Below are 14428 nucleotides of genomic sequence, written 5' to 3'. Positions count from 1 at the left end.
TTTCACCAAGGCAAAACGATACCTGTGTTCTTAATCTTAATACAGGATTAGAATGTTACAGTGTGCCTACGTGGCCAAGTTTTCCATCCACATCTCTGGCCCCTAGAGTAATTAGAATGAATTTAGAACATTCTCTTTCTCCATTAGTCAAATATCCTTTTAGAAAAAAAGATATGACTCTCATTCATGCTGCTTTTTTTGCCACTCTTAATATGAGATACAGGTGCTATATATTTCACGTTATTTGGAGTAATTGCAGAGTAAAACAAACCTGGGGAGAGGAATGACTGTCCAGGCATTCAGGAATACTCAGCCCATTAGGGACTTGGAAACCTAAGCGTGGGCTTTCTGAATCAATTTCACTGGGGTTTAAGGATGTTTTGGTGTTGTTAAATTCAGGTTACTTCAGAGTTTGATGCCTCTGTGGGTTTACTTTTATTTTTATTGGAGGATGTCAGTGGGTGGGGGGAAGACAGGGTTTTCGGTAGACTTCACATCTTGTGATAGATTTGTTGGTTAATTTTATGTGAAAGGGACAAACCAATTCTCTTTTATCCCCTTGGCACTGTGATTCTGTGATTTTAAGATTGAAATAGCTATTTTAGAGGCAAGACAATTCCATGCAAATCATATTGGATAGAGTTTTGGCTGTATTAGTGGCCTGGTGCTTTATTACTGAGCTCAGAAATATTGAGAGAGCAAAGATATAGCCAAGTTGTTCACTGGAGGCCTTTTTTCATGAAAATAGATATTACTTCTTTTTTTCCCCAGCAATTGAGCCTTTGTTCCTTCTAAAAGCAGTTGTCATGAACTCCTCATTACCATTTTTCTTAATGTGATAAGTGTAAACTACAAGAAAGCTAGCATGTTTGAAAAGCTACAGCAGCCCTTAGAAATGGAATACTAATGCTTTGTGTGATTCTTTGAAAAGGATTATACTGGAGATTGCAGGAAATGTATCCTTGTGCTCCCCTTGGCATAGCATTGTCACTGCTAGTGCAAGCTGGCTTCCTAAAGGATGGCTCTGTTGCTGTTTCAACACTATGTATCTCTCTAGCAGTGGGGGAGCAATAAACCCCCTTGGAAGTTCCTGGATGTGATCAATTCCATATTGCTCTCCTATCCTTCTATATTGAATGATAACTAACAATTTTCATTATCTTACACTGAGTCCAATGATGGACACTCTAGCTATCCCTAGCACTATAGGACCCTGTGCCTAGACCTGGTCCAGACTCCAGACTCTTAGATGCCTTGTAGAGATTAGACACTCAAAAATGATTTTTGAATGAATGAAATTAAATGTATATCTTTAAATATGATGCTGGGAGAGAAGCCAATGAAGGTGTGTGTGTTTTCTCAATTTGGTTTGCATGAGCTGGAGCTGAACAAGCCAGTTGGATGGTAATCATAAAAAAGTATCTCATGCTATGAGGATATGGCATGCCATTTCACTTGGGAAAATGGTTGTAATATTATGAAATCCTAGGGAAGTGTCTCAAGCCAGTACATTTTAAGTGATGGCCATTGGGTATAATTGATAGCATGGTAATTTGAAACAGGAAACCTGGCAACTCAACAATGAAGTTAAAAACTTCTTTGGGTGGGGGGCGCTAAAGTACATGGGGATATGTATGGCCAGGTGTAGAACCTATCCACACACAACATATATATATATGTTGTAGATGGAGACTATTTATTTATTTATTTATCTTTATGCGGTGCTGAGGATTGAACTCAGTGCCTCACACATGCTAGACGATCACTCTACAACTAAGCCACAACCCCAGCCCCTCCATGCAACTTCTTTTGAATTTGTTTCTCCTCAGGCATTCAACCCTTAGATGCTCACCTCAAAGAAATACCTCAAAGACAATGAAGAGGTAACAACACCCATATCAATTTAAAGTACACATTTTTATTTTAGATTTTAAAAATTTGTTCTAATTAGTTATACATGACAGTACAATACACTTTGACAGGTCATGATGTCTGATTCATTCTATTAGTCCCCTCTACCTAATCTAAAGCAACTCTATTGTTCCCTAGCCCACTCCCCTTCATTGAGAATTAGCATCTGCGTATCAGAGAAAACATTTTAGGCATTATTACCCTATGTACATATATAAGTACATGACAATTGTGATTCTACATTGTGTACAATCAGAAGAATGAGAAGTTATACTCCATATATGTATGATGTGTCAAAGTGCATTGTAATGTCATGTATTAAAACAAATTTAAAAATTGAAGTAAATAAATATGTACTTTGCCCCCCATCCTGAAACCTTTGGAAAAGAGAATCAGTGTTCTGATATCAAAATTAGCCTAAGAACGAAGGAGTAAGTTTTAAAATGAAGGATTAAAAATAGAAGAAATGACCACGAAGAAACCTCAGATTCCTCAGATGCCTGACCTGAACCACTGAGCAAAAACTCTCTAACTAGATTTTCTTATTGCTCCTATCTTTGAAATGTAGTTCAATTCAGTGAGTACTTTGTAGATTTCTAACCCCTGGACTTGTGCTAATTTTGCCTTTACCACAAAAGCCAAAGAATTCCATGCTGTTCAACCTAACAGCATTTCCTAGTAGCGTGGCCAGTCTTCTGTTCTGTCTGGTTCAACCTAATTTAGACAGATTTCCTGATGAGGACTGAAATTTACAAGACAATCATCTGTTGGAAGAGTCAAACCCTTTGGTGACCTGTGCTGTGGCCTCAGGTTGTTGCTGCTGAAACCTTGTACAGAACCCTATGGAAATGGTTGGATTCTGACCAGTAAATTGGGGGGTCTTCACCCCTTTATTGCCTTTGGAGGTGTTTCTTTCGTTTGAGCATCTGAGGGAAAAATGCCTGAGGGTAAACAAGTTCAAAAGAAGTCTCATGGATAGATTCTATACCTGGCCATATATCCCCATTGCATTTAGTGGGTGAAAGGTAATTGGTTGTATCTGATAATAGCAAATTGGCTAGATTGATTGTCTGAAAAAGCATGAAATACAGCTTCAGAGTACTGATCACCATGCTTCTTAATTGTAAATCAGAATTAGGCTCTTTTTTCAGTGGAGCTTAGTTTGGGGGTTTTCAGGATAAAGGCAGACAGTATGAGCTTTTTACATGTATAGTCCTGGGGCTTAAACAATCAACTAGTTATTTGAAGAAACATTGCCAGGATTTTTATACTGTGTCAATGAAATCACAAGTTAGTGTTAACTTTGAAAAGAATCACTCTTTTGTTGTTGTTGTTTTGGTCTAGTATACTGCATTTTGGGTTGGCCCACTTTTACACCATGGTTGGGAAGTTATACTTCATGTAACAACTAAAGCAGTGGATCATATACTTTCTCCCTACCAGCACTTGTACAGAAATCAGAGATACATTCTCAGGAGACTGTATTCAGATGAGGCCAAACAGAAGAATATTCATTCATCTAGACTGATCAAGGTTTTGACCACTAGAATGGCTTGGCAGGAATATTTATTGATCAAGCCAGTAAAGTCTATGGCTACAGTGTTGTTGCAATTTGCAAGGGCTGAGCAAACAGTCAGACATTGGGATGGTAGCTGTCTCACTGTGAAACAGTACCCTTCCAATGCCCTCTCACACCCCAATCATAGAAGAATAATCAATTTCCTTGGCTAAATTGGTCAGCCATGTCTATATGTCATGCAATCTTGATCAATATTCAGCTTTCCATCTTCTTATATATATTGCTATCTATATAGAAATAAAAAGTATGATTACTGATTAGGAAGGCAAATTAGTTGGTTCATACCTTTCTACCCCCTGCCTTTCTAGGAATCCCTTCTCCATTATCCTACATTGGGATCATCTCACCCTTAGACATGTGTTTCTCACTTACTGCCTTCTAAGAAAGTAGGCTCTGTGATTGGAAACCTCACATCATTGGAATTTATTCCTTAGGTTGAGTTAAAATTTGTCCCCTAATAGCTTTTACCCATAGGCCAAACCTTTAATTGCAAAAGCACATCACAAATCTTTTGCTTATTTGAAGACATACATTATTCTTCCCATTGGACTAATTTTTTTGTAGATTTCTCTCTTCTTCCTCTCAGCATCTAGTAGAGATCACAGTATCCACACTCCCGTGCCAAGATGGGGCTTCCAGGATAGAGTTCTCTGTCTGTGTCCAGGTCTTTTCCATGCAGTTTCTAGCAGAACTATTGCCTTCCACACTTATCTTAATGTCACATGATTTGGCAAAAATTCTTTTGGCTGCCAAAAGCCCTCACAGTAATTTGGGGTTGTCAACTAAAATAATTGGTTTTTGACCCCATGGATTATAGTTAAGCTACGTGGTCTTTCTCATTGTTCAGTTTTATACTTGGTTTGTAGATTATAATTGCTTTAGGTCAGTGTTGCAAGATGTTTCTGAATTTTGATAACTCATAGTGTATTGTCACCTGTAATTCTGATTAGCAGATATTCTATATGTTCTTTCAAATTACTGATTGAACAAGATAATATTTTGAGTGATTTTTGCTACCCGAGTCTGATTAAAAGTGAGGCATTAAAAAGTAAGGCTTAATAATAATATTATTATTCAAGTATAATATAATAATAATATTATATTTACATGTGTTAACAGGGGAGGACTACTAATGACAGAGCCCTATGGCATGTCTGTAGGGACATGTCTGCTTGGTTGACTGTACTTACTCTGATATTTGTATAAGCTTATTCCACCATAGTACATAATAATGCACCTTTCTTCATCCTGAGCTGCAAGATTTCTAGGTGAGGTTTGGTAAATGCTTCACTGAAGCCAAGTTATACCATGTGCCCAGCACTTTCCCAGCCTAACAAGTAAGATCCCATTTTCTGAGTAGGATCAGTGTTCTAGACTGTGGTCTAGACAGGGTTAAAAAGCACTTGAGCCCTACATAGAAAGCACATATCTCTTGAGCATCATTAGGGTAAAACTAGCTTGTTCTAGGAAATGCATGATCTACCCTGAGAGGGACCAGAGAAGAAAGATACCAGTATCCCCGCCCACATGCCTTGATGCCCTCCAAAAGAAATTTTATATGGAACAGCCAATTTCCCTGCCCTGGCCAAAGGGCTCCATCTTAGGTCCACTATCCTCCCTAGGCCTTCCTGAGGGAAAAGCAGCAGATTGACCTAAGTGTTTCTGCAGTGGCTACAGAGCAGTGTAGCTGTATTTTGGGATACCACACTGGGAGTAGTTGCCTAGACAGATCACAGACAGCACAGGGTTCTTCTCCAAAATGACAACATGGCTCCCTCCAGCTTCCTTTTATCCATTTCCCAGGAACAGCCCCACTGTGGCTACAGATAATATGCTAACCCTCCTGCTTTGCTTCTGTCTCCTATCAGGGAGGAGCCAAGATTCCCACAGGCCAGTTAGCAACTGATAGTGGAGTGAGAGCTAATCAATGATTTGGCTGCTGCCCTTCTGAGGCTGAGTCCCTGAACAGTCCTTCCTGGACACTGCAAGGGCCCTTGTCCCATATTCCCTAGTAATCCTAATGCCTAACTGCCTCCTCTCCCATTTCTGCCTCCCCAGAGAACTATCAAGGCCCATCAATACAAAGGTTCTAAGTCATTTATTCAAACAAATTAGGTTTTCTAGTAAGCTAACACCCTTTCCTGCCACACACATGCTTTTCTCTGGAGGAGGCCTCCTTTAGTTAAAAAAATCAGATTTGACTATCTAATGCTGAGTCCTCACTCACATAAATGGGACATGTGGATTCAATGTTTTTAGGCTTAATTAGTTTTGGAGAAGAGGATGCTGATGTTCCTATATCCTGAGGCTGTGGTGTGGTGGCTTTTAAGATTGTCCAGTGTATATTTTTGCATTGCTGTCAGTACATTTTGAGGAGAATGCTCCCTCAAAAGAAACAAGGAAAATATCCCCAAAGGAAATCAGACACCAAGGTCAGTTATCCTGATTTAAGGGTAAATTTAATTCCAAGTCCCCATGAAAATAAGCTCCAACCTGATTTTGTGGACTTATTTTCCTTCTGCCTGAAAACCCTTAACTATCCACACTTACTATTCATAATCACAGAAATTTGGAAAGACTTCTAAAACTGCAGTGACTACTTTCTTGGCATGTCAGTAGAAGGAAAGGGGGAAGGTGTGTGCCACCACTATCTTCTCAAGTCTGAACAGAGCCTCAGTTGCCTGATTGCTAAACAGATGCTTGCCAGCTCATACTGGCAATGCTACAGTTGTGGTTGTGGGGCTAGTAACAATGAGGCTTAAATGTGTACAGCTCTATTCCAAACCCTTACACACTCATTAGCTTTCTTTCCCTTATGACAGGCTTCTGACATACACAGAGCAGGTAGACTCACAGATTAACCACATTGATAGCTAGAGAAACCCTAGAAAACATTCAAGCCAAAGCCAGCAGCTTACAGGTGGAAAACTGATCTCAGAGTGGGCAAGCAACTTGATCAGGATCATTCAGGTAGCTCCATACAGAGCTCAAATTTGAGTCAAGCTTGCCCTATGTTATTCTTAGTTTTCTGACCACACAACAATAGTGAATAGAGTAATTACCCCCATCATTGCCATTCATGAGATAGACATTTGAAAAATTGCTGTAATTCCATCCTAAGTTTGAAGTCTTTGAAGGTAAGAACATTAATATTTATGCTTATCCTAAACACATATTGTTTGATGAGCTACTGTGTGCCAGGTATAATGTGAGCCTCTGAAAGGACCTCCCCCACCCTCTCTGTCACCTCTGCTCTGAATCCTTTCCCAGTTGCTTCATACTACAATTTCTTCTTGCAACTGTGCTCCTAGTGTGTCAGGAAGAGTGTGCTCATCCAGGGAAAGAGTTTGATTATTTCTGTATCCCAGTTGCTGGCACATAATAGCCACTTAGTAAAAAATTAGTAGAACAAAGAGACCCTGACATTTGTTATGCAGCCTTGGACAAGTCACTTTGCTTCTTCATGTCTCTGATTCTTCCTTTGACATACAGGTGTGATGTTAAATCTTGCCTCTTTAGTTTGTGGTACAAAAAGGCCATCCAATTACTATGTAACAAGCATTGGAGATTCAAAGTTGAGTAAAACAAGGCTTGTGACAATATACTAGTTATTTGATACAGGAGTCATTTAGACAGCACTGTATGATGAGTATAGTGTATATTTGAGATTAGCAAAGTTTACAACACCACATTGTCTTCTTCCCCAAAGCCTTTGAGGTACACAGCTTCTATGTCTCAAATGGGCAAAGCAGGGCTTCTTACAAGTTGTTTGATTTGTCAGAGTTCTAGCCATGAGCCATGGTATGTATAGTGCAATGGAAAATTGGGCCTTTTGTGTTTTTTTTTTTCTGGGTTTCCACTTTGGAGACTTGATATCAGATTAAGATAAGTGTCTGGTCATTGTTGAAATGTATATAGAGTGCTCTATCACACGTGGAATCCATTCTTTGTCAAATACTAAAAAATAAAATGTTACTACCTAATCCTTTCTCCATTAACCATGTTAGCCAACCTTTCAAAGGGGAGCCTCATTTGCTCTACTGGAAAGTGTGTACTTTGGAACTAGCCACTATTCACTTACATCTAAATATGAGGCTGTTTGTTAGCAACCTCACCTCTCATGATCTTAATCATCGTATTTGTCCAGTAGGGATCTGATTCCCTGCTTTATCTCTCTCTCTTTCTCTGGGAGGAATCAGAGGAGACCAGACATAAGGAGGCCTTCTTTGTGGATGTTCAGACCAATCTTAAATGTGTGTATACGTATCTATTTTTTTTTGTTAAAGGAGAAGGTGTAAAGTTCAGGTGCTTAGGATTGGGGTCACTCATAAAAGCCTTGGTAATACTTTTGGAGGAGGTGCTCATCCCTAGCTGATGATTGGGTGAAAGATTAGTACAGTTGTATAATGGTGTGTAGGTGTCCTTATCTTGGCAAAAGCAAGAACATAAAAATAGATTAATATCTTTCAAGTGTTAATGAAAAGAATAACAATGGAAGGTGCGCTGTGAGCTTGCCACACTTTATAGGTTTAACTAATTTTGAGATGTGAAAGAGCTTGCTCAAAAGTTTCTTGCTGAAGATATACTTTCAGGAAATTATAACCCTTTCAACTGCAAACTCCCTACCATAATCAAATGTATCAGTGGTAACATCAACTCAGTGAGATGTTTCATGAAATCTCACATTTTTAAATACACAGAATCAATTGTAATTGAAAACGCAAAAACTATGCAGTTCCATGTGGATCAGCCAGCAGGGTGGTACACTTTGCTGGCAATTCAAGATAAGCAGATCTTTTTTTTTTTAATTTATTTTTTTTNAGTAAGCCTCGTGTCTGTGTGACGCCACCACCGGCTGATAACGCACAAGAAAAAATAACTAATTGAGACTAGAGCCCTCTCTTTTCTTGTGAAGCTGGGATTTGAAAGAGCTGTTCTGAGATCTGCACTGCTAGTAAGTGACTGATAACATCATAGACTGCATCGGTCCCTGAGGTCAGAGATTGAGCTGCAACTGAGTGAACACCAGACAACGAAATCTTGAAGAATTGCACTGAGGTGCAAGCCACATTGAACCTTCTGCAAGTAATGCTGGTTGAACTGAGAAATTGCTAAACAAACCTGTAACGGGACTGCTTATTTGGGTGTCTCTCTGTCAATTTGCCTCTTGCTGTTACATTGCTCCTTGTGTTGTCTTTTGAAGTCCAGATGTTCTCCGATAATTCACATTGCCCTGATTGTGGGCAGCAGTGGTTCCCTAGTTTAGAACTAGGCCATTGGTTGTACCAAACTGAACTTGTTGAAAATGAATGCTACCAAGTATTCTTAGACCGTATTAACAGAGCTGATTATTGCCCAGAATGCTATCCTGATAATCCTGCTAATAGAAGCCTTGTTCTTCCTTGGTCTTTCCCACTTGAGTGGGCTCCCCAAAATCTTACCAGGTGGACCTTTGAAAAAGCCTGCCATCCATTTCTTCTGGGTCCTCCACTGGTTAGAAAAAGGATACATGACTCCAGAGTAGCTGGTTTTAACCCTGCATTACAGTTAATCTTGACCAGAACAGATAAAACCTTAAACAAAAAACTTGGCCAAAATAAATAACTTCAATAATAGTAAAAATCATGGAGACTATAGAGGGTTTTGTGCTAATAGCCCAAGGAAGATGGAAATATAATTCATTTTTTTTTTCTTTTTCCTTTTTTTTTTTTTTTTTTTTTTGGGTGTGCTGGGGATCAAACCTGGGGTCTCACCCATGCTAGGCAAGCACTATACCACTAAGCTATATCCCCAGCCTCATTTCTGAATCTGACCCAGGCACTACTTAGGGGAACTGCTTAAATTATTGGGTTTGCTTCTGTGGCCTAAGCATATTTTATTTAGCATATTTTAGTATTCTAACCAGATGGTTCATCTAGAACCAGACTAATGCATATAAATAATGTTTTGAAACTAGCTTGCCCCTCCTAAAAAGTTGTACAACCTAATTATTGATATCCAACTAGGTATTCCTGGAGGGGAGGCCCCATACTGTGTGCCCCATAATTGTATTTCTAATAGTAACTTTTGTGGGAAAGCATCCTCACTGTAGCTGAATTCTAGATTCTTCCAATAAATTTTAATAAGAAACTACATTGTTCTAAATTGTCCCTCTTCTACATCTATCGGTGATAAAGAGAGATGTATGAGTGTGTGTGTATATAAAATTTATTCATATATAACTATTTATTCCTCTTGCTCTGTTTGGCCCCATCCTCATGTTAATAACTGGTCACGGCCAGAAAAATTACATTCTATTAGGCAACACTTACATAGTTTACACAAAAATATGTAAAAATGCTGCCTGTTTACATTTTTAACTTGGCTCTACATAACCAAAGACTACCCTGTCTTTGTAGTGACTGAAACCTAAAATGTCCTCCCTTGGAAATGGAAAAGTACCTGTATTGTGAGGTTTATGGCAAAAGGAATTACCAAGCTTGACTTTATATGAATTATGAACAGTCTAGTGGAAGCATCTTTCTTAGAAAGTCTTGCTGGCCATGTCTGGCCTTCTCTTATTCATGAAAATCATGGAATCAGAGTTGTAAGTTAGGCAACTTGGGAAAAGCTGTTGGAAACATCTCAGAAGCCACTGGACAATTTTCAGATTAAGATGCTGGGTAATCCAGTGCTTGTGTAGCAGCTCAGCAATGCTTTTGAGGATCCAGACTCTGTCCTTACCTCTAGGATCCTTGTGTTTGATTTCTGTCTTCATGGTTTGTTTCCTCAATGAGTGTAATATGGTTTGTTGTTGCCCCAGACATTTTAATCCCACCAGAGACTGGAAGCAGGGAGTAAAATCTTTCCACCAGATTCCTAGCAGATATCTTCTTACATCTCACTAGAAGGTTAACCAGGGAGCCTGGGGAAATCTGGCAAAGGGGAATGGGGTTGGTATTGCCCCAGTGGGGCACATGGTCTCCACTGATACAATCAAGATTCTTTTAGGAAGGAAGAAGTGGGGGATGAATGGCTGTTGACACACAACAAATCATACTTGCTGCATGTTATGAAACGTAAAGTTATTTATTAGTCTGTGTGAAGAATGTATCCCAGAGACCCACTTCTGTGTTCTGCCTTATGTCTATCATGATGGTTCTCCCCAGTTACATTGCTGAATAAACTCTGTGGACTGCTAAAAAAATAAAAAATAAAAAATAAAATGAGTGTTTGAAAGCACTGAGAAGGTTCCCCTGCTGATAACAGGATGGGAGCCTGAGGGGCTTTTCCTGTTTGGGGACTTCAACTCACAAATAGACTGTGTGTACTGCCTGGTGGAACCGAGCTACCAATCAAATCATATCTTTCTCTGTGAATGGGAAAGAATTCTGCTTAGCCACCTCATCTTTGCATGGAAAAATCAACTGCTTGTGCATAATCTTGTCACTAACTATTAGGCTGCATCAAGAGAAGATGAGTATCAGAGTATCCAGATTGAAGGCAATGATAGTGCCACCCTCCCTGGAGCTGGAGGATCACATCTAGAACAAAAGACTGAGTTAAAAGAGCCCCAGGCAATCAGGAGGGCCCGCTGGGAGCACCTAAAATAGTGACATATTGCATAAATGGAACATTGGAAGAAAAATTGAAGGTTCCCAATAAATGAAGGAGCAAGCTGAGGATATCTTTCCCTGGAGAAGAGATAATACCAGTGGACAGGACTGCTGCTTTCCAAAGCTGAAGGCCTGTCATACCAAAGAAGGAGGAAATATGTTCTGTATGGCTCCAAACTACAGTGTATAGGTAGAAGTTCCCAGAGAACAGGCTTTAGCTACAGCCAGGAAGAATAGTGTGATCTAGCTGACTCAGCATGGAATAGGCTGCTTCAAGCAGCAATGAGTCTCCTGTCATTGGCAGTGTATAAGCAGATGCTGGATGGTCCTTTGCATTGCAGATAGGCATAGTGAACTGGAGTGGGGCAGTTAATTAAACAGGATAACTTTAAGTTCCCTTAAAAAACAGGCCAATTAAGTCCGTCCTCTTAGTAGTTGTAAGGGGCCTACTATATTTAGTGCCAAGAAGGGGTTTGATTATCTAAGTACTCAGAAATAAAGTTGCTCTATTTTTCCTTATCAGGAGATGACACATTCCTGGCCTACTCCTCTCACTGCCATGCATACTCCTGGAAACTCTGAGCAGAACACATTTTCCATCCCAGGACAGGTCAGTTCTCTTCCTCCATTCTCCTTATATTCATTTTGACAAAATCTTCTGATCAGATTCTTAAGGATAAAAGACCCTGGTCTTCTAGTGCCATAAAACCTAGATTCTGTCTTGCCTCTCCCCTCAAGATGGTAATATAAATATGATTTTTATTGAAAGAGCATCTTGAAGACAGGCTTCACTCAGATTCTGGCATGCATATCCTACTACCTGTGCGTTGCCACTGCCCACATGACTGTGCCCAGAACTGATGAATCAGAGGAGGATATGCTTATCCCTCAAGGAGGACCAAATGGATGATGAACCAACAAATTCAGAATTTTAGATTTTAGAAAACCTATTATTTTCACTCTGATGGATCAGTTTTCATTTTTGTATATCACCTTCAAGTCCTTGCTCAAAAGCAGACAGATCTTTATCAAGCAGCCTGTCACATAGACAGAACTTTGTCTTCTACAGTTCTGTTGTCAAATTTTGAATATATTTTCCTCCCCCTGCTTCCAATAACAATCTATCACCATCAGTTTTTTTAAGTGCCTAAATACATGTGGCTATCATACTTCAAAATACTTTAAAAGAATAATATACTTTAAAAGAAAAAAATGCCTTATTGCCTTTCTTCCTTTTGCCTATTTATTCAGAAATCATTGCTGAGGGCATATGATATTCTAAAAGTTAGGAATGAAGAAAAGCCATGCACATTTTTTTTAGATAAACAGCAAAGCAATGTACATAGTAGAGGTTTTCATAGAGAATATGAGGCTTAAAGAAGTATACAACCCTCCTGGGACTTAAAGGGAGTGCTCATATTGGAGGTGGCAGTACTTAGAGGACAAGGAATATTCTTGCAGGTACAAAAGGGCCCAGCAGCATTAGCAATGGTATAGAGAGATGAGGAATCATGGTGTGACACATGTGGGTATGAGTTTTTATGATTAGCTAGTGGAGAGAGATGAACCCTGGGCAAGTGAGTGCCTTGCTGTGAAAGACCTTGGAAGTCATGCTAGGAATTTGAGCTTTACTTGTAAAAGGAGCAATAAATAATCAGATCCTTTAGCTATGATTTTGACAATAATTCTGATCGAAACTGTGTTTAATTTCCCCCTCTTTCCTTCAAAAAGAGTCAGGTCTAAGTGAGTGGCAATCCTACCATCCCAGTCTGAGTGTGTGTCATTCCTTCCCGAAGCTTTACTCTCCCTCCTTTGCTGCCCTGGACTTGATATCTTTCTCCTAAGCATCACAGAGAACATTCCATCCATTTCAGAATGGAATACACCACTTGGACAGCAATTGCACTGTTTTCATCTGGGTTTTCCAATTTTGGAGATAATTTGTGCAAGCTGCAATTTTGACATTTACAAGTATATACAAAAGAACTGGCTGTTTAAATGGGCTTTTTGTAGCCTGTGAATGATTTGGAATCAGGCACGACTTGCATTTTCTGCCAATTACTTTTGCTACCATCAACTTCACAATAAAGATAGAAGCAAGTTGGATAAAAGGGTAAAACCAGGATGGCCACATATCCACTTTTTTGTTTCATTTGATTCCTGTCACAGTGTTGATTTGAAGGAAAAGTACATCCTACATAATAACATCAGAAACATAATATTATATGCCTCACCTCATTCTAAGTATTTACTATATAGCAAATAATTAAATCCTCACTACAACTCACAAAAATTAAAACCTTGCTTATCCCTAGTTCATAGAGGAGGAAATTGAGGCATATAGTAGTTGAATGTTCTGCTTGAGGTCACTCAGTTAATAAATGAAGGCATCGGTATTTAGATCAAAGTGTTCTGACACCAAGGGTCATACTATTTCTCAGTGTGTTCTTTCTCACACAGATTTAAAGATGCCCCAGTTCAAATTACATCTTCCAAAACATGACAATCTCCAGAAAATGGGTGGAATAGGTGATTGCCCATTCTTCTATCCTTGGACCAGAACTGGGAGATACCACCCTCCTGGGTAGCATCATTTTTCTTATATCCATGACAGAGTTTGCCTAGCAAAATGCTGTCATTAGAATAGAAATCTTAGATATTTTTAATCCTGGTTCTGCCATTTGCTGGCCATGTGGTCCTGTTCAAATTCCTCTTAGCCTCAGCTTCCTCATCTGCACTTGAGGTGGTGAATGTGTTTGGCGACGATAAAATCCCAGTAGACTTTTAGGTCAAATAGTCTATGATTGTGTAAACTTATAAAAAAAAATACAGCTGAAAATTTCTCAATTTAAGTTTTTTTCTTACCAATCACAAATTTTAAATGCCATGTTTTGGGCCAAACATGGTGGCACACACCTGTTATCCTAGTGATTTGGAAGGCTAGGATAGGATGATCACAAGTTTGAGGCCAGCCTCAGCAACTTAGTGAGGTGCACTAAGCAACTTATGCAAGACTCTGTTTTTATTTATTTAATTTTTAATTTTTTTTTAGTTCTTGATGAACCTTTATTTTATGTATTTATTTATATGTGATGCTGAGAATCGAACTCAGTGCATCACACATGCCAGGCAAGAGCTCTACCACTGAGCCACAACCCCAGCCCAAAGACTCTGTTTTTAAATTAAAAATAAAAATAAAAATAAAAAGGGATGGGGATGTTGCTCAGTAGTTAAGCACTTCTGGGTTCAATCCACAGTGCCCCCTCCCCACAAAAAAAGCAGTCCATGTTTCCTCACAGAGAATGGAAACCCTCAGAAAGAAGGGAGTAAATATATCCTTATC

The 14428-nt window shown here is 39.2% G+C and overlaps 2 protein-coding genes across 5 annotated transcripts in view; both read left to right on the top strand.

The window, feature by feature from the left end:
• Aff2 (ALF transcription elongation factor 2) overlaps window positions 1-14428 on the top strand; it is a 465019-nt gene that overhangs the window by 315266 nt on the left and 135325 nt on the right. For 2 of the 4 annotated variants that reach the window (XM_015498020.2, XM_048797039.1), the window contains exon 5: window positions 11609-11695. The exons of the other annotated variants lie outside the window; for them this stretch is intronic. In XM_015498020.2, coding sequence (XP_015353506.1) covers window positions 11609-11695 — 87 coding nt within the window. The remainder of the gene's footprint in view (window positions 1-11608; window positions 11696-14428) is intronic. 4 annotated transcript variants of the gene reach the window in all.
• LOC107152525 (torsin-1A-interacting protein 2) lies at window positions 8318-9622 on the top strand. The gene has a single exon (XM_015498024.2). It carries the CDS (start codon window positions 8699-8701, stop codon window positions 9092-9094), a length of 396 nt encoding a protein of 131 aa, XP_015353510.1. The 5' UTR covers window positions 8318-8698; the 3' UTR covers window positions 9095-9622.

This window comes from Marmota marmota, unplaced genomic scaffold (assembly GCF_001458135.2).
Source record: "Marmota marmota marmota unplaced genomic scaffold, marMar, whole genome shotgun sequence".
Taxonomy (NCBI): Eukaryota; Metazoa; Chordata; class Mammalia; order Rodentia; family Sciuridae; genus Marmota; species Marmota marmota.
Note: the sequence above shows the minus strand (reverse complement) of the source record. Positions and strands in the feature narration are given on the sequence as shown.